We start from the raw sequence: 20,322 nt of genomic DNA, 5'->3' as shown, positions 1-20,322 counted from the left end.
CAGATTGGACCTGGGGCCTTGCTCGCGCTAGGCAAGTGCTTAATCAGAGCTGTCTTTTTATTATTATTAAAAAGGGGGGAGGGGTCTGGAGAGCTGGCTCAGTAGTCAAGAGCACTTGATGATCTTGCCGAGGACCCAGGTTCAGTTCCCAACACCCACGTTGGCTCACAATTGTCTGATTCCAGTCTTCGGGGGATCTTGTTTTGGTTTATGATATATAAACACGTTGTTAAAATTTCAAGTTGGGGGGGGGTTTAGTTTGTCCACACCTGTTAAGTGTCTCGTGCAGAGCATGGTCTTTGCCAGCTGGAATTAGTTGAAGTCTGAGGACTTTGAGGGGTATAAATATGACGGCCTAGAGGAAGATGGTGCAGGTGCTTGGAGGAGGACTGCTTGCGGCTGGTTTGCTCTGCTGCGTTTGCTGCTTGCTGATTTGCTGGTGACCTGGACTTCTGGATTTCTGCACAACTGATATTTGGTATTGCCCCCAACAGAATCCTATCGACCCTACTCAGTGGGAAGCAGCAGAGAGAACTCCGCCCCCTGTCCCCACTAACCTTCTTTCCCTCCTACGTGGTGTTGGGGGATTGGAGAGGGGGGTAGAAACGTTTAATAACCCTAAATAAAGTAAGTTTGTTAAAAAATCAAGGTCAACAGGATCTGATCTGGAGGCTTTCTGTTTCTGCTGCTACTAGGTATACACAATATGAAGGTATACATACACACATTTGTTTTTCAAGACAGGGTATCTCTGTATCGTCCTGCCTGTCCTGGAACTCGCTCTGTAGACCAGACTAGCCTTGAACACAGAGCTCCACTTGCCTCTGCCTCCCAGTGCTGAGATTAAAGGAGTGTGCCATCACCCTTCATAAACATTTTTTTTTATCTTAAAGGTTTTTACTATAATCACGTGTGTATGTCCACATGTGGATCTATGACTCTGAGTACAATGTTTGAAGATGCAGAGGGCATAAGCTTCCCGGAGCTGGAGTTACAGGCAGTTGTGAGCTACCTGACATGGAAGCTGGGAACCAAACTCTGTCCTCTGCAAGAGCAGTTCCTACTGAGGCTACTACTGAGCCTCTCTCTAACTCTTTGTGTCCCTCTCTCTCCTCTCTGTAGCCCTGTACCTTGGCCGGCCTTGAACTTGCCTCAGTCGTCTTGCCTCCGCCTCTCCAGTACTAGGATTAGGGAACTGAGCCACTGTACGAGATCTTTTTCCCTTTTCCTACTTTAACTTTTAGATGGGATCTAACTGTAGTCCATAGCCTCAAATTCATGTCTCCTTCCTTAGCTCGTGGCTTTTTTTTTTTGTTTTTAAAGGATGAATGTTTCATTTCTCACTGTGCTGCTAAGTCAGTGCTACCCTGTAAAAAGAGCAGCGGTCTATTGCCAGACAACTGCCCAAGCAATGGCAAGGAGACCTGTTATTAACAGGAAAGCTTGGCCTTGGCGTAGGCTTGTTCCCAACTAGCTCGAATAACTGAAACTAACCTGTTTGCACTAATCTGCGTTCTGCTATGTGGCTTGTTACCTCTCCTCAGTCCTGGCACCTGTTTCTGCCTCCGTTTGGCTGGTGAATGAATCCTCAGCACCTGATTCTTTCCCACAGTCTCTGCCCGGAAGTCCTGCCTATCCTCTCCTGTCCTGCTATAGGCTGTTCAGCTATAGCCAATCAGAAGGTGATAGACAAGAAGTTTACAAAACGCTGAGACAGCTGGGCACAGTGGGGCAGCCCGTAATCCCAGAGGCAGGGGGATTCCTTTGAGTTCGAGGCCAGCCTGGACTACGAAGCTAGTCTAGGGCAGGCCAAAGATACAGAGAAACCCTGTCTCAAAAAACAAAACACTGAGCCAAGTGATGCTTCATAAAAATCAACATCTGAGTAGCACAGAAACGACATTTACACAGTGTACAAGGAGACTAGCCCAACAGCAGTCAATGCAGCCATGATAAATAAGACGGTACTGTCCTTCATCTGACACTGTACAACACTTTCCTGCTGTCCCACGCATTTCCAATGAGAAGGCACATTAAGTCGTTTGACCTAAGCCCAGGGGTGGATATGGGCAACTTAGAATATTATGCAGTGGTGGGGTGAGGTTTTGTGCACTGTGTATTCAAATGCTGATCTCTGTGCCCAGAGATCTGATTGCGGTCCTGACTTGGGCACTGGTATTGTCGTGAAGCACCTCCTGTCTTGGTATGTTGTAAACATTGTTCTCCATCACCTTTTCAACAGTCAATTGTAATGGAAGTTTGGCTTCTTTAAAAGCTCAGTTATGCAGACATGTTTTTGTTTTAATCCCAAGAGTGGGATTTTAGTTTGGGCTTCAGTTTGTCCACAAGTGATAACTGCCTCCTGTTGGGCATGGTGTTCGCCAGCTGGTAACTGCCTGCCTCATACAGCACAGAGACGGTTGTGGTCTAGGACTCGAGGGATATAAATCTGAGAGATCAGAAAGAGAAGGTGTGGCGGTTTGGAGACACCAGAGGCTGAAGGTGTGGAGAACTGGAGGAGACCACTTGCTGTGTTTGCTGGTGACGGAGACTGGTATAGCCCCAAAAGAACCCATCGACCCCTTAACAGCCAGGAGAAGTAAAGGTGTCTGCATTCTGTCTCCCCACTACCCTCTCTCTTACCTAGGGTTAAAGCGTTGGTAGAAGGGAGGTAGAGGCTTAAATACCCCAGATAAAATAGCTTAAAAATAAGCACAACAGCCAATAGCTGGACAGGAGAGGATAAGGCGGGACTTCCAGGCCCAGGAAGAGGGTCTCAGGTGGGGGGACCAGAAGGATATGGAGTACCATGAGGACATGGATGGAGAAGGAACAGCCAGGGTGAGACTAAGATGGCAGATAACAGGCCATGTGGCTGGGAAGTAGGCAAGGCCAGCATAGTCAGGGTGGAATAGCTCATTATCTGCTATAGTAACTAAAGCTTTTAATAAATACAATAGTCTCTGTGTCATTATTCAGGAGCTGGAGGAGGGCATAAAAAAGACATTATACATTTACAATGCAAAACTTACAACACTGTTATTCTGAATTATGGAATTCTTGTAATCACTAGGTAGGGTCTCATCATGTAACTCTGGCTGGCCTGGAACTTGCTACATGGAGCAGGCTGGCCTCTAACTCTCCCTGTTGAATTAAAGGGCAATTTATCATCAAATCCAGCTTTATAACTACTTTTGCCATAGATTTCATGAACTCTAAAAACCAGAGCTAAACTTAGTCTAAATACATACTCTAGGGTATTATGAAAATATGTACATTGTGCTTATCTTGTACACATTAGGAAGTTGGGTGTTTTGTTTTTCAAGACAGGGTTTCTTTGGACTTGCTTTGTAGAGCAGGCTGGCCTCAAACTCATGGGAGATCTGCCTGTCTCTGCCTCTTGAGCACTGGGATTAAAGGTGTGTGTCACCTTTAATCCAGCCTGGGAGTTTTTTTTAAAGCAGCACTGTCAAGAATAGTTTGTTTTCCATCAGTACTGCTAAAAGCTAGTTCAAGTCTTCTATCCTCCACAAATTTAACACAAGCATATTGGAGCAGGTTACTTCCTACTGTTTAATTGCAGGGTGCGCCATGTTACTCGTCAATGGACTTCATATATTTCTCATATGCTTTGCTCATTAGTTCATCCAGCTATGAGTGGTCACTCAGTGTCCTCTTGATCAGCCAGCCACCTTCATGGATTTGCTGGCGAGCCTCAGGTTTTCTGCAAGTGCTTCATTGACTTCAGTTACCTCTCCTGATGAGCAGAGTATACTGGCAGGCTTTACCACACTCGTCACACAGCACAGTGGGTCTGTGGGCAGCACTATCCTCGACAGACAGGGAGCCACGGTACTGTACAGGCATGCTCCTTGACACTCCCAGCTCCATGACCAGGGCTCCAAAGGTTGCCATGCTCTGCCTCCACTACCACTTTTCTATTGCTGTGAAGAGATGCCATGACCAAGGAAAGTTATGGCAGAAAGACCTTACTGGGGGCTTACAGCTCAGAGAGTGAGTCCATGACCATCAGTGTGGGGAGTGTGGCATTGCAGTAGGAGCTGAGAACTTACATTGTACCAGCAAGTGCAAGGCACTAGGCCTGGTGTGAGCTTTTGAAATTGGCCTCAGTGACACACTTCCTCCAACAAGAACCCACCTCCTAATCCTTCCCAAACATATCTACCAACTGGAGACTAAGCATTCAGTAAGAGCCTATGGGGGCCATTCACATTCAAACCACCACAGCCAGCCACATAAATTATTTTCAGTATCTGGGAATCAAACCTAGGTCCTTGGCCAAACCAGACCAGCATTCTACTATTGAACTCTGACTCAGTTCCTGTAGTTTAAATTTTTTTAAAGATTTTTATGTGTATGGGTGTTTTGCCTGTGTGTGTGTGTGTACACCTGTGATCAGTGCCTGAAGTGTCCAGAAGAGGAAGTCAAGATGCCCTGGAACAGAAGTGACGTGGTTGTTAGCGGATGCATGAGCGCCAGGTCCTCTGGAAGAGTGTCCAGTATTCTTCACTGCTGAGCCGTCTCTCCAGCCCTTCCTCTACTTAGTTTTTAAACCTTTGGGAGCCAAACTGGTAGCACTCGGGGAGGCAAGGGCAGGGGGATCTCTGTGAGTTCAAGGCCAGCCTGGTCTACAAAGTGAGTCCAGGACAGCCAAGGCTACACAGAGAAACCCTGCCTCTAAAAGAACAAAATCCTCTTTGGCCACTAAAGACATTTGGTTCTTCTACTTTTGCAGTTCTAGAGGTGGGATGAGTGACTTGGGTGTGCTAGCAAGAGCTCTCTCACTGCATTGTACTTCCTCTTTCTCTGTTGTGGGGCAATTTTCTCCCTTATCTGTTATGGTCTGTTGACATGTCCCATCCAGCACACTTGAGTTTCTTGTCTTTGTAGTCTCTCAATTCCTAGATTATACCCCAAATCTTCTAAATTGTCTTTTACATGTTTTTCAGATTTTTCTACATCATTTTAAAAATTTTATTTATGTCTTATGTATATGGGTGTTCTGTCTGCATATAAGTCACGTATGCAGCACCTGTGAGGCCAGAAGAGGGCTTTTGGATTCTGTGAGACTGAAGTTATAGATGGCTGTGAGCCATCACGTGGGTGCTGGGAATCAAACCGGGGTCTCTGGAGGAATGGCCTGTGGTCTTATCTGCTGATCCATCTCCAGCCACTCTACATGATTTAAACATATTTCTCTCTACTGGGTTGAAATAACCAGCTTTGTGAGAATCCTATCCCCACTTCTATTTTATGTTAACCTGTTTTTCTACAAGAATATTCTTTGTCTCCTATATGGAAGGCACGTCTGGCCTCAGTTTCATTTACAAGTTCCTTCCTTTTTTAAAAAAAATTTTCATTAAGTTTTTAATTAATCACATTTGATTCACTTTGTATCCCAGCTGTAATTCCTTCCTTTTTTATGGATATGTAATTTTAAGATAAACTTAATAAAATGCCCAACACACTGAGATTTCAATGAGAGTGCACACTTGTAAGCTAACTTTTGAATTGACTTTGTGTTTTGCCTCCTCCTAAGACTCACTTTGAGCTCCCGATTTTCCTTGGAAGATTACAGGTATGTGCCACTAAGCCTGGCCTTCCCCCCCCCCCCTTTTTTTGAGACAGACATACTGTATTCTAGGCTAGCCTCAAAAATCTTAGACTCATGGCAGCTCTCCTGTTTCTGCCTCTCAGATGAATGGGTGATAGCCCACTACTTTGATTACTCTGTTGTTTTACATGTGAGGTTATATGCTGTTCTGTTACTTCAGATTTTCTGTTTCCGAGGCAGCCTTGGCTGGCCTGCAACTCACTCTGGTAGACCAGGATGGCCTCGAACTCGAGAGATCCGCCTGCCTTTGCTTCCCGAGTGCTGGGATGAAGGGCGAGCGCCCCATCAGCGCCCCACTGACCAGACGTTTACTTTCTTACAGAGATCAGCCTGCCTCTGCCTACTGGGTTTTGGGATTAAGGCGTGCGCTGACAAGTCCAGAATTGAATAAAACCTTAAAAAACTACCCTATTTTAGAGCTCTTCCGTAACCCTTCCTCTTCTACCTGCGGCGTCGACGTGCCCAGTCCGTCCGCTCGAGCCCGCCCCTTCCCCGCGGTTCCTGGTTACCTCTGGCACAATGACTAACGTCACTCGGGCCGCTCGGCTCCACCGCGCACGCGCACCGCCTCCGTTCCGGGCTCCACCTCCGGTTTTTCTCGATCCCCCAGCAACTGGTCCCCGGGGGAGGGGCGAGTCGCTTCAGCCAATCCCGAGGCCCGACGCCGCCGAGAGGCTCGACCCCGCCGCCTCCAGCCAATGAGCTGGCCGTTCGCTCTGCGTCACAGACTTTGCCCTACACCCCCCGCCTCTCGGGCTCGGGAGCGCAGTCCGCGCAGTAACAAACGGAGTGCGCGCTGCGACGCCTCCCCGCTCGCCCGGCCCCGCCGCCATTTCGTCGCCTGGCCTAACGGTTCGGCCAATCCCGACACGTAGCGAGAAGGACCAGCGCTCCGCCAATCGGAGGCCGCCGGCTCCGACCTCACCTCGGGCCGGCCCAATCCAGGCCGCGGCCCCGCCGCCCCCGGCCCGCCCCCGCGGCGTCCTCTCTCCTCCCTCTTTGTGCGTCTGGCGCCGCCGCCGCCCGCCGCGTGAGAGGACGCGCTCCCCGCGCTCCTGAGCAGCGTCGTCGGGTCCCCTCCCTCCCCAACCCCGGAAGGTTCGTGAAGGAGAAGCCGCCGCCGAGGACGAGGAGCCGCCGGTGCCGGTCCCCCGGGGCGCCATGGCGACCGGAGCGAACGCCACGCCGTTGGGTAAGCCGGGCCTACCAGGCCTTCCCCCGCTTCCTGGGCCCGGAGGCGGCTCCGAGCCGTGCCGCTCGGCGCTCGGGCCCCCGCCGCCGGGGAGGTCGCCGGGGGCTCTGCGCGGCCCTGTCGTCAGCGGCGCCGCCGCCACAGCGGCCGCCCCTCTTCCACCGAGGGTCGCCTCCGCGCCGAGACCAGCGGCCGGGCCGGGCCGGGCCTGCGGCGGCGGCGGGGGTGAGTCGGGCCGAGAGGGCGCGAGAGGCGTCGCGCGGACCGGACCGGCCGACCGAGGGGCTGCGCGACCGCGGTTGCACGCGGCGAAGGCGCGCGCGCGCGCACGGGAGGCTCGGGCGGACGCGCCCCGGAGTACGCGCGGCCTGGTTTGGGAGGCGCCGAGTGCGCACGCGCTCCGTGGGAGGCAGGCGGGCGGGAGGAAGCGTTCTCTGCGCAGACGCAGTGAGGCGTCCAGGCTTTGTGGCGCAATTCTGATAGCTTGGCGAGGCCACCTGTTGCACCCCCCACCCCCCGAGCTTCTGGTTGGGGGGGGGGGGGACAGGAGAGTGTGAAAGCTCCACGTAACGGCGTGGTGCTGGTGGCCCTCTTTATGGCTTGGGGAGACCAGTCCCGTGACAAGAGTGTGTCTTTCTACAGTAAGAGTTCAGAAGGCTTCTAAGGATGTTTGGGTTGAATCTTTTATTAAGGCTGTTAATCTCCTTTTGTTTTCTAGAAGGTTCTCAGAGTGACCAGCTTTCCCCGTGCTGTTATAAAAGCCTTTTTTTTTCTGAGCTTGTAATCCTGAGAAATAGAAAACCTTTTGTGGTAAATGTAGGGAAACATTTTGATGTATCAGCTGTGATGACAAGTGTCCACTGGTCAGAAAACTAAATGCTGCTCTTGCTACGTGTGAGGATGGTCTTCCTGAAGGATGGGATTTTTTTAATTAGTGATGTGTGGCAGGAGATTTGGTTGCTTTGTCATCTTGGAGCTTGTCTTTCCAATGCTTTGTAGGCCCGATTTTCCATCTCTCTTATCTTTTCAGCCCTTTAAGGCATTCAGAACTGGTAATGTGTATCTTATCAATTCCTTTTGGGGTTTCTGTGCATTAAGAATAGGAAGCAAGGGCATGGTGGCCAATGCCTTTAATCCCAGCACTATGGAGGCAGAGGCAGGTGGAAGCAGTGTGAAGCCAGCCTGATCTATATAGTTTAGGACAGCCAGGGTTTTGTAGAGAGACTATGATCTCAAAAAAACAACCAACCAAAAAACCCGAAGAATTGGACATATGCTTCAGTGGTAGAGCCCTCACTTGGCATGTACAATACCACAAAAGAAAATTTGTTCCTTGTATTTACATTCCAGCAAGTTCTTGTGGGGGGAAAGGGGGCAAATGTAAACGTGAAGTGTCCCTTAACTTTTCTGGCAGGAGGACCAGATACCTTTGTAGTGGCTGCTTGTTTTCTTCTCTGATCTCTGAGGTTTCAGTTCCTTCGCTTTTAAATTTTAGGTGGATTTGTGTTTCAATTTTAATTATCATGAACTACCTGTTGGTAGTCACTCTTCTGGTTCATATTTCCACCTGATGGACTCTGTCTGTGTTTAGACTTCCCAAGCAAGAAGAGGAAGAGGAGCCGTTGGAACCAAGACACAATGGAACAGAAGACAGTGATTCCAGGCATGCCTACAGTTATCCCCCCTGGATTGACTCGGGAGCAAGAAAGAGCTTATATAGGTAAATACACGTTCTGTATCCAGATGCATCTTCAGACTTTACTGCTCTTATTCTCAGTGACAAACTGTTGAAAGTCTGAGATTTTAGTCTTGGGAACAAGGTGTGATCAGCTGTGCTTTCATAGCTTTGTGGTAAACTGTGATTTGCTCGGCCAGTCCTGCGTTTGTAGCTTCTTGTTTGGGCCTGCTCTTAGCGGCAAATAGACATTAGCTAAGCAGCACACTTCTCAGCTGCTGTTCTTGCTCATTGATGAGGTGAATGTTACCTGCCTCTGGACAGGCCCCAGTGGAGAACACTGCAGGTATTGTAAACCAGGTGCCTTTTTGTAGCATGGTCTTTCACCTTAATGTTGTGGTTCCCTTTCCCTAAAAAATGTGGTTTTGCTTTTTATAGGTACAAAACAGTTTAAACAGAAAGTGGCTCTGAAAGTATTTACAGTTCACCCATTTTGTTGAATCTAATCTTTCCCTTCATTACCTTTTCTTGTCTGTTCTTAGAGAGCTGACTTAAAAATGAAGGCTCTTGTAATTTACAATTAAAGGACTCTGCTGGGAAGGGTTTACTGTTTGGTTTGAAATGAGATGGTGGCAGGATTTTAAAAATTAAGTTACTGTCCACAGTAGAGTTGAAGTTAAATCTCAAAATTACTTAAAAACTAAGGTCATTGATGCAATTTTTATATATCTGTCCCACTGTCTCAAAAAAGTGCACTTGATAAACATTTTCAACTAACCAAGTAAACATCCTCTTTGGGGCAGAAACCTCGTGGGTCCATGAAGCTGTGGCCTTCACAAACACAGCTTCAAGGTTAATGTGCTCTATACCTGAAGGGTCTTATTTCCTGGTTTTTAGATTGCTGAGAATTTTGAGGCGTTGGAATTGTCTGCTTCTTACATTACTACTAATACTACTTTTTCCCTGCTGCTGTTTACCTCTTACCCAACCTTTGGGGGTCATTAGACCAGTATTGGACCTTGTAACCTTGTAAAATGTCCCTAGTGGCGTCATAGCCCAAGAACACAAAATCTGATAAACACTTAATACTTTACAACTCCCCTCTCTTCCTCTGGAGGCCTAGTTAATGCATTAAGCCCTTAGGGACAATTTACATCTTCCATTGAAATAGACAGACTCAGAAGTTATTATGTATAGGTTTTTGCTTCGTGGGAAATAGAAGCCTTTTCAGATTTACTCTTCAGTGCTAGGCGTTTATTCACGTCTGATCCCACAAGTAATAGGTAGTTGCCTTTGGTAGTTCCTCTCAGTTTCTGAGTTTAATGTCAGACTACAAGCCTAGAACTTGTTTAGAGTAAAGGAGCTTGGAGAGCAACTGTCCCTTAGCACACACTTGCTTTGTCCAAATGTCCTTAGTATTCTCTCACTATTAATTTTTTTTATCAGTATTTCAGCATGGAAATATATAGTTCTGTGAGACATGCTTTAAAGTTAGAGTTATTTGTAGTTAAATATACATTAATTCTAATTGTGAGTAAAGCGTGCGCTTACTGCCTGATGAGAAACATGGGGCTGGATAAAGATACAGGAGAGGTAGTTACATACATAGTGAGGAAGTCTAGGTTTTCTATCCTACTGCTGTATTACACTTTACCTGAGTTACTGGCAGCTTTTAGTGAAACCCTCATCTCTGTTTCAAACCTCGGGGCCACATATATTCTCCTTGACCTTCACTTTGCACCTTTTACACACCTTCCCGGGACATCAGCAGATAGTGTGAAAATAAACTCATACCCTGGTGTAGTAGCACACACCTTTAACACAATGAGGCAGAGGTGGTCGATTTTGATTTCTAAGCCAGTGTGGTTTACATGGTGTGTTCTAGGACACTGGGCATAGTCAGGGGTTTTGAAACCCAGTCTGCAAAAACCAATAGAAAGCAAAAAAAAAAAAAAAAAAAAAAAAAAAAAGCATAAGCTTTTACAGCATCTTAACTAGGCCCACTGGATTATAAAGAAAGGTATGTGGTTTGTTCACTATTTGAGTAAAGCTGCAGGTACTGGGGGACTCCTTTAGTATGGGTCTGGTTGTACAGAAAGTATGCATATAGATCTCTAGGATGTTGGTTATTAAATGTCTTGATTAAAGAGTTTTAAACTTGGTTTTAATAAAAATGATCTTTGCTCAACTGCTATTTTTGTTATCCCATGTTAATTGAGTAATTTTGGGCTGTGTTTAATATTTATTGAAGAAATAGAAACTTAAGTCTTTCCCTGAGTTTGGTGGGAAGCAGGTACTGTGGTATCTTAAATGCTGTTGGTTCAGGGTGCCAATCTTAAGTGTTGGTGGGGAAGGGAGAGGTGAACACCTTGATAATTGAAATTGTAAGCTGTAGTGAACAGTCTTAACTGCTAACCCCTCTTCCAACAAACTGTTTGCTTCCTTAATTTCATTTTGAAGTGAAAATTAACTGTAGATGTAAATGGACTTCTGCTGCTAGGTGGTTGGGGGTTTTGCCTCAGTGTGTCACTGATCAGTCGTCCCTTTCAAAGTCTCCGAGTTCTTCATGCTTGTTATTGAGATTTGAGATGTTTTTTGGTAACATTGTCTTTTTTCCATCCTTTTTTTTTCTTTCCTAACCTGGTTTCTTCCAGTGCAACTACAGATAGAAGACCTGACTCGTAAACTGCGCACAGGAGACCTGGGCATCCCCCCTAACCCTGAGGACAGGTTGGGAAACAGTTTTAACCAGCTGACAGTAACGCTTTTACCTTTTTCTCAATATGTTTTTACTGGTGGCAACATACTGTGTCAGTTCAATAAAATCCTAGTTAAGACGACTGGTATTCTGACCAGGGTTTAAATAGCAGAATGTATGTGCAGTCAACAGTTAGAGAAAATTGGAATGAAATTTAATGGGAGAATAAGAAAAGAAAATGAATCACTGGTTTGTAATTGGTAAGCATGTAGATTTTAACTTGGTAATTTGCCCACCCCTAGGGACAGTGAGGGTGGGTGGCCATTAGCCTGCCTTTTCACTGGCTGCTTTGGCTGAAAGCACAGGGGTTGGTTTTTCTCATTGGTATGCTATGCAGGGATTTGAGAATATTTTTAACCATCACTGAATTTGAGCAGGCCAAGCTTGTTGAAGTCTTACCTGCTTGTGGTTTTGTGATTGTTTTAAAATCAGAAGATTTCTAACCAACTTCCTTCATTGCCAGTTAATTTTCAGCCTTGGCCATTGCCGGCGGGTTTTGGGAGGGGAAAGCAAGCAACCAATCCCTGAATTATTACCTTTTTGTTTTTAAAAGGGAATGTGGGCCTCAAACAGCTGTGGTCATGCCATTTCCGTTTATAGTTTCTCTCACCTCTGAAAAGTTTGAGAGAGGAACGTTGTAAGTGAAATTTTACTGCCTGATAGGTCTGCTCATTTAGTAGACAGTACGCTTCTGCTGAAACCTCTCAGTGCATGTAGCATAGTTGAAACGATTGGTTTGAAGGTGTTTCTGGCTTTTGTTATCCTGGCTGGTAATGGCTTTAGAAGTCACACAGTTCTGCTGCCCCTTGCCATGCCATGAAACAAACAAACAAAAAACCTTAATAATTTCTCCATATTGACCTTCTTTTGCTTATCAGTTTGTTACATTTTTATGTATAGATTTTGGTTGGAAAGTTGTGTCTTATATTTCTTTTTTTGATTTGAAGATTTTTGTTTTTCAGTTTTTTAAAGATTTATATTATAGGTTATAGACCACAACTGTTTAGTGCCTTTTTGGCCATTTCCCCTTTAATGGTATGTCTACAGGTTACCAGGCAATTCCTCCAAAGGTTGAGTTTTTAACAAACCTTGTTTGCTTCCTGGAGAACCGGGATTAGAGTGCAGTTGATGTCGATGCCTCTTCTAGGTGAAGAAGTCCGGCCAGTCTAACCTCTAGATTGCTAGCTTTTGCTTTTCACTTCCACAGTTTGGGAAGAGGTTAAATGGTTATGAAGCCTTTAAAAGGCCAATTTGGTTCTTGTACAATTTGGTAATTAGCCAGAAACACTCAATTTTAGGTAGCAATGGGGTGGACATGCTAGAAATGAGTAAAAGCAGAGCAGAGTTTCTCCTCCCTGTATATGCTCAATTTTGAGAGGCCCTAATGCCTGATTGCTTTTGCTTTTTAAGCCCAGGTTGGAGGGAAATACATGAGTTTCTTACCTTAATAAGATGATTTCTTAAGAAGGTGTATTTCAGAATTAAGCCACTTTGCTATTTTGATGCTGCTTAACTTGCACAATTAAAATGCTTTAAAATGTGTTGTAGACTTAAGTGTGTAAGATGACAGTCTAATGAGTTGGGGATGTTTGCTTGTGTTCACTATGACTGAATTGTGCTAACAGTTCATACAGATGCTAGAAACGGAGGTGTCATTTAGCCGTCATTAGCCACGAACAAACCTGACCTTTTATTCCATCGTGTGTGTAACCTGGTATGACATGGTTCCCTTTAGGCTGAAGACAGTGGGAGCAGCCGAGTTCAGTTCTTGCTCTCCAACTAGGCACAGTTTCCTCAACTAAACCAAGGGTGTAGGGGTCGGGACTACTTTTCAGGATGATTTTTAAAATAACCTGATCCACATGGTCTCTTCCCTTCTTGCAGCTGCTACTAAATTTTCATACAGAGTATCAAGCTATGTCCTTTTTATAATCTTACCTCAGTTCTAGGAGTGTAACTTCTCTCTTTTTTTGTTTTTTTTTTTTTACCGCAAAAATCAAGCTGTGGTAAACTCATCATTTTATCATTACTATATATTTTTTTAATTTTTGCTTGTAGCATCAGCATTTTATTCCTTAAAAATGAGAGAGATTTCTGGACTTGTAAACTCTGGCGGAGAATTGTAGTTCCCCCTTGCTGTTGACAGGTTCAGACCCTAGACAAGTGTTTGACCAAATCTGCATTTGCAGCCTCTTGCAGAAGCTGCATTAGCATTTTAACGGTTTTCTTTACCCAGACTCCCCACCTTGAACAGCCAGGCCATTGAAGGAAAAGCAGAGACGAAGCCTTGCACCATTCCTCTCCATTGTGGGGGCCAAGTAGCTACAGTAGCTTGAGTCCCAGATGCTTTGGGTGAACGAGCTTGTGTTCATTATGTGGCAGGGGGGTACAGATGCTCTTCCTGTTAGGCACAGTTCACCTAAACTTGGGTTTCTGTGGTTCATCAAGCTGGGTTATTATAATTTTTTTCAAATGAAAGAAGCATTTGGCAAGAAGCTTCCAGAGGATGATCTTGTTCTTGCCATTTGTGGTCCAAAGGTTTCCCTTTAATAGACCCTTCCCTTGTCACTTTTAGAAGTGAAAGCATTTTTCTTCTTTCTCACATACACACCAGTTTGCCTAATGTTAAGTCAGATTCCATCTCCTCATTCCACACGATCTTGAATAGCACACGTAATGGTCGGTTCCTCCGAAGAGTTGTTAGGATCTGAGAGGCAGAGGGGCTGGGCAGACTTGTTATAGTCCATGCGGGAGCAAGGGGAGTAGGGGTCAGAACGGTAATGGGGATCTGTCTCCCACAGGTCCCCTTCCCCTGAGCCAATCTACAACAGCGAGGGGAAGCGGCTTAACACTCGAGAGTTCCGTACACGCAAGAAGCTTGAAGAGGAACGGCACACCCTCATCACGGAGATGGTTGCTCTCAACCCAGACTTTAAACCACCTGCAGATTACAAGTAAGCAGGGGGCACATTTAAATCATATGTGGCCTACTGGGACAATTCTGTTTTATTACTTACTGTTTGACTCACATGCTCAGTTCTCACATGGTATATCCTTGAGTTGTAGAAGAGTTTGGGTTATGTGTGCCGCCACCCCCCCCCCCCCCGAAAGAGATGATGATAATTTTTTCTTCCTTAGGCCTCCAGCAACACGAGTGAGTGATAAAGTAATGATCCCCCAAGATGAGTATCCAGAAATCAATTTTGTGGGGCTTCTAATTGGGCCCAGGTGAGTAATTTACTAGTGTATGGCATACATTTAGTTCCCTTTAGGGTTTCAGGGTTTGATTGTGTTTGGGATTTGCCATATTTGTTTTGGCTGAATTATGGCTTAAACTTGGTTTGTGCTCTTCCCGCTTCCACCCACCCCCATTATCTGTAGAGAAGTAAAATCCTGAGTGTGGGTGACCTTAATGTAGAACTCTGAAACAGAGTCCTTAGTGAGGGAATCTGATGCTCTCTGCATTTTGCAGTTTCCCACCAATGCCTACTCAGCCCATCCCCTTTTACTCTCTGCAATAGGAATTTGCGCAGATTGTAAAAACAGTCTTTTCTGCCTTTGACAGAGGGAATACCCTGAAGAACATTGAGAAGGAATGCAATGCCAAGATCATGATACGGGGGAAAGGATCTGTGAAAGAAGGGAAAGTTGGGCGTAAAGATGGTCAGATGTTGCCAGGAGAAGATGAACCTCTTCATGCTCTAGTCACTGCCAATACAATGGAGAATGTCAAAAAGGCAGTAGAACAGGTATGTGATGAGCCCAGGAGGAGCCTTCTTGCTGGAAACCTAGGTGATAGCCCCAGACACTTTAACAACTAATTGCGGGGTCTGTCTTAATAGATCAGAAACATCCTGAAGCAGGGTATTGAAACCCCAGAGGACCAGAATGACCTACGGAAGATGCAGCTTCGAGAGTTGGCTCGCTTGAACGGCACTCTACGGGAGGATGATAACAGGTCAGTGATAGTGTTGAGAAGACTGCATAAAAACCTAAAGAACCCTTTGAAGTAGAAAGGTGGTCTTTACGGGGTTTTGAATTGATTTCTCTACCTCAACAGGATCCTAAGACCCTGGCAGAGCTCAGAGACACGCAGCATTACCAATACTACCGTGTGTACTAAGTGTGGAGGGGCTGGCCACATTGCCTCCGATTGCAAATTTCAGAGGTGAGGTCTGGCTGTCAGCATGACTCTTGGCAGCCCACTGGTGTTCAGAATCCTTCTTTCCATACTGACTCATGGTTCATCTCATGTACCAGAGCAGAATCCTTGTGGATACGGCTGGGTGGTGTGAGCTGAGGACTGCAGATGTGGAGAGCCACTTATTGTCTTATCCAGAAACTTACACTCTGGCTATAAATGTTTCCATTGGGTGCAGTATTTATCTTCACTGCTTAAGATTTGTTAAGACTAGGGTTTTATTACCATAAGGCTCTTATGAGGACATGGATGCAGTTTCTGTAAGTCTTGTATACTATCAAGATACAATTTTTTTATTTTTAATTTTGAGTGTTTTGTCTATATGTATGTCTGCAGTGTGCATGCCTGGTGCCTGTGGAGGTTAGAAGAGGGCTTTAGATCCCCTAGAACTGGAGTTACAGGTGGTTGTAAGCTGCCGTGCAGGCACTGGGAATTGAACCCATATTCTTTGCAAGAACAATAAAAGTACTATTAACTCTTGAGCCATTTCTCTAGTCTCATAGAGATAGGATTTGATAAAACATAAGAGGTGAGGTCTTGTACAATGATTGGTCATTGGGACCTCTAACTCAGGGCCTATGCTGTGACTGGCAGTGGTGAATATAGACACAGAATGGCTCTCTTGAGTATTTTCTCCTTTTTGTTTCTGAACCTACTTTAGGCCTGGTGACCCTCAGTCAGCTCAGGATAAAGCACGGATGGATAAAGAATATTTGTCACTTATGGCTGAGCTAGGGGAAGCTCCTGTTCCTGCATCTGTGGGCTCCACCTCTGGACCTGCCACCACACCCCTGGCCAGTGCACCAAGACCTGCTGCTCCTGCCAGCAACCCACCACCACCGGTGAGCCCTGGGACAATTCTCTGGCCTAGCTGCCCCATTCTCTTTTGCAGAGACTAGGAGCTATGGCCAAGGGTTTGGGGTAAAGCTAAGAGGTGGATATAGCTGGCAGCATTGTTCTTCTGGGATGTCTGGCCTTTGTGGGGTCTCTCACTTTGAGAGGATCCTATCCTTGATATATTCAAGGACTGTGTCCTCTGACATAGTCAGAAGAACAATGTTGCCACCAGGGGGAGCAGGCACTGACAGTGGCAGGAAATGCTCTCATATAGTCTCTCATGTCTACAACTCAGAGTCGCCCACCCTGGATGAATTCTGGTCCTTCAGAGAATCGGCCCTACCATGGCATGCATGGAGGTGGTCCTGGTGGGCCTGGAGGTGGCCCCCACAGCTTCCCACACCCATTACCCAGCCTGACAGGTGGGCATGGTGGACATCCCATGCAACACAACCCAAATGGACCTCCACCACCTTGGATGCAGCCGCCGCCGCCACCGATGAACCAGGGCCCCCACCCACCTGGGCATCATGGCCCTCCTCCAATGGGTAAGTAAGTGTCGGACCAGAAACCTTGGGGTTTAGGGGGGGGGAAATAGGCTGCTCACACCTGTGGCTGTGAGCTGTAAGCAGTGCTGATGGGCTAACCAGTGTTCTGAATCTTGAAGCAAAGAAGACCTTTTATGTGGGGAGGCCCACCCACTGTTACAGTCGAACTTTTGGGAGGTTAATAACTTAAAAAAGCTCTGTGACTAAGAAAGGTATTGGGGTTGTCTTGCCTGGCCAGTTCAAATGTCCTGCTAAGTCCCTGCTCTTTCCTTCCATCAAGATCAGTACCTGGGAAGTACGCCTGTGGGCTCTGGGGTCTATCGCCTGCATCAAGGAAAAGGTAATGCTACTGCTTGCTTATTTGGGGGGGGAAGCTGTTCTAGCCCAGCACCGTGGTCTCTAAAGCAGAACTCTGCCTGCAGGTATGATGCCACCGCCGCCTATGGGCATGATGCCGCCGCCTCCGCCACCTCCCAGTGGGCAGCCCCCGCCTCCTCCCTCTGGTCCTCTTCCTCCATGGCAGCAGCAGCAGCAGCAGCCTCCACCACCCCCTCCGCCCAGCAGCAGTATGGCTTCCAGCACCCCCTTGCCATGGCAGCAAAGTGAGTGGAATATTTTGGGCTTGTGGGGGTGGGTGGGATGTGGGCTGGGGCTGAGAGGAAAAGAACCTCATATTTCACTTGGGCTTGGAAACACCTTGGGTGAGAGGAGACTCTGGTCTCAGCAAGGGCAGCGGGGTTGAAAGCCAGGCTACCTGGCCCAAAGGACTGTCTTGTGGGGAGAGCTGATGTTTGGTGTGGTTGTGTTTGGGAGAGACTTGGGAGGTCCGAGGGGAGCTTGCTATTGTAGATAGAGCACCAGAAGTCCAGGCTAAGCTGCTGAATGAGCTACTGGTTTGGCCGTGCCTTGTGCACGGGAGTCAAGAGTGGGATAATGCATGCATGTTCTGGAGGGGTTGCGATTGGTCCTGAGAGACTGCAGAGATAAGGGAGGGGTCTCAGAGGGAAAAGAGCAGCTGTGGGCTTGAGGTTGATTGTGCCGTTCGGTGGTGGCGGCGGCTGGGCGGAGGGATGTCAAAGCCGGTTCTTGTGTCTGGTACTTTCCCCTTAGCCCCTCCAGGGGCATTGGTGACAAAGGGCTTATTTTGTTAAGCCCAGAGACCATGAGGCTGACCCCCAGGGTAGTCCTGCCCACCCCTCCACTCCCATCACCAGGACAGCCCCGCCCGCCCGCCCCCACCACCGTACCGCATGCCAAGCAAGGAGCAGGCACCCCTCGTCCCCTGTCCCAAGGCAGCAGCCGCAGAGAGCCGCGGTGTACCCCCGCGCGTGTGACCTTGGGCTTCTTTACTACCCCAGATACGACGACTACCACCACGAGCGCTGGCACAGGGTCCATCCCGCCATGGCAACAGCAGCAGGCGGCTGCCGCAGCTTCTCCAGGAGCCCCTCAGATGCAAGGCAACCCCACTATGGTGCCCCTGCCCCCCGGGGTCCAGCCGCCTCTGCCGCCCGGGGCCCCTCCCCCTCCGCCGCCTCCGCCACCTGGTTCCGCCGGCATGATGTATGCCCCGCCCCCTCCTCCTCCGCCTCCCATGGACCCTTCTAACTTTGTCACCATGATGGGCATGGGGGTGGCGGGCATGCCGCCCTTCGGGATGCCTCCAGCTCCCCCACCGCCTCCACCACAGAACTAGACTTGTTTTTTTTTTTTTAAGAAAATATATATTATATACATAGAGAGTTGGTCTCGTTTAAACACACGCCGAACCTCACCATATGGAGCCAGACATTGGGATGCACGCATGTGACTGTGTGTGCACGCATGTGTGTGTGTGCACGCACTGGGCTGGGCCAAGTGACTGTGGACTCGCTTGGGAATGGGCAGGTGGTAGTAGGGGCGCCAGCTTGGGCTTTCCTGGCGCCCTGTAGCATCGAGTGTCTTCTTTGTCTTCTTCTCTCCTCACCCAACTCCCTTTGCCTCTTCCCCAAACTGGGCCGCCAGGATCCCTCCCCGCGGCAGCGATGGCCCGAGCCATGAGAGTGAGGACTTTCCGCGCCCATTGGTGACCCTTCCAGGCAGACAGCCTCAGCAGCGCCCCTGGTGGACAGGATGGTTCGGCAAAGCAGCCTGAGTTATTTTTCTGGACGGAAACGGAACACGCTGGCTCCATATCGTGAAATTTTTATTAATTTTTATCTTTTTCCTTTGTTATTTCCTTATCTTTTCCTTTCTTCAGACTCCGTCCAAGGAGATGCTCTCCCCGGTCTTCTGCTGCAGATAGAATCCTTTCCCATGTCTCCATTCTTCTCCTCCCAAGAAGAGAAGAGCAAATGGTTTAGGCACAGGCTGTGGCCATTAATGTGTGTGTGTGTGGTGGGGGAGGGCTGTTGTCCAGTGGTTCTAAATTGTTGAAGGGCCTTGGCCACACCCAAGATGGTTTATTTTTGTCAACTTTTAAACAGTCTTGAGAATTCTGACATTGCTAGATGGGGTTAATGTGGCCCAGGGATTCACATCTTCCTGCATTCCTGTCAGCAGTAAGTGGCACAGCCCAAGCCACTATAGGCCTGACTGCCAGCCTGGAGTCTTTTCCATGCTCCTGATCACCTAAGCTGCCTCAGTTGCCATTTGCTTCTCTCCTTCCTGGAAAGCTTCCCGTTATGTTTTATTTTGACCCCAGATGTCCACATGTTTTGCAGTGTCTGGGGCTTGCGTCCCTTGTTCTTCATTCTGCTTCTTTGCCCCCTTCTCTCTTCATGGAGTGATTATGTTGACAATAATGTGTAATGCGCGTTCTTTTCACTGGTTTATCTACAGAAAATTTCTCTGGGCTTTTTTTTTCCGGTGTTTGATTCAACACTGCGCTAAGGGGGGATGTTCCATTGAATAAAAAGAGCAGTGTGGTTTTCCGGGTCTGTTTCTTTTCTTTGTAAACCTCCTTTTCCCAACCTATAATGGCACCAAAGTTTACCCTACCTACCTTGTTTTAACAAACTTGGCCCCAACTCAACCTCCTGTATGTGAGTAGCTTCAGCTGCCACCCTGTGTCTAGTTGCTATAACTGAGAACCAGGCTTACTCCACATCTCAGTGATCTCTTATTTTGATGTCCTTTCCTGGGGCTCCAACCCCCATATTTGATGAGCTCTAGTTAGGATTTGTGTCTACTAGCTGCCACCTGACTTCAGGACCTGGGCCTGGGGAGGCATCAACACTAAAGGTCAGGCCAACTAATCCTGCTTGTCAAGCTCAGAGCTGCTAAAATTAAAACCGCCAAGTGGCCTTTTTCTTTCTCTGCTGGTGGCTCTCAGCCTGCCAGCACTGCAGGCCTAGGGGAGTGGTTGGGGCGGAATGTGTTGCCCTCGTACTAAATGGGCACCTCTGCAAAGGGTCTTCTGCAGTTCCACAATTTAGGATAGTAGATAGTAGGCAGATGACACCAGAAAAATTGTCCCTTCTGTCTTTGTAAGAGCC

At 47.5% G+C, this 20,322-nt stretch overlaps 1 protein-coding gene across 11 annotated transcripts; it reads left to right on the top strand.

Moving 5' to 3' along the window:
* Positions 1 to 6,424: 6,424 nt before the first annotated feature.
* On the top strand, positions 6,425 to 19,758 carry Sf1 (splicing factor 1). Of its 11 annotated transcripts, XM_055610407.1 has the most exons (14): positions 6,426 to 6,827; positions 8,419 to 8,547; positions 11,157 to 11,232; positions 14,062 to 14,214; positions 14,399 to 14,488; positions 14,826 to 15,009; positions 15,103 to 15,218; positions 15,321 to 15,428; positions 16,123 to 16,303; positions 16,573 to 16,846; positions 17,127 to 17,186; positions 17,269 to 17,448; positions 18,205 to 18,409; positions 18,851 to 19,758. In XM_055610407.1, exons 1-14 carry the CDS (start codon positions 6,797 to 6,799, stop codon positions 18,978 to 18,980), a joined length of 1,917 nt encoding a protein of 638 aa, XP_055466382.1. In that variant the 5' UTR covers positions 6,426 to 6,796; the 3' UTR covers positions 18,981 to 19,758. The 11 variants fall into 11 exon arrangements, with proteins under 11 accessions (XP_055466377.1, XP_055466373.1, XP_055466376.1 ...); XM_055610402.1 differs by lacking the exon at positions 18,851 to 19,758 and having other exon boundaries at positions 6,425 to 6,827; positions 16,594 to 16,846; positions 17,132 to 17,186; positions 18,205 to 18,582; XM_055610398.1 differs by lacking the exon at positions 18,851 to 19,758 and having other exon boundaries at positions 6,425 to 6,827; positions 16,594 to 16,846; positions 18,205 to 18,582.
* The last annotated feature ends 564 nt before the right edge of the window (positions 19,759 to 20,322 follow it).

Source organism: Psammomys obesus, unplaced genomic scaffold (genome assembly GCF_907164565.1).
Source record: "Psammomys obesus unplaced genomic scaffold, mPsaObe1.curated_primary_1811, whole genome shotgun sequence".
Classification (NCBI taxonomy): Eukaryota; Metazoa; Chordata; class Mammalia; order Rodentia; family Muridae; genus Psammomys; species Psammomys obesus.
The sequence above is the reverse complement of the archived record's forward strand: the minus strand, read 5'-3'. Positions and strand labels throughout refer to the sequence as shown.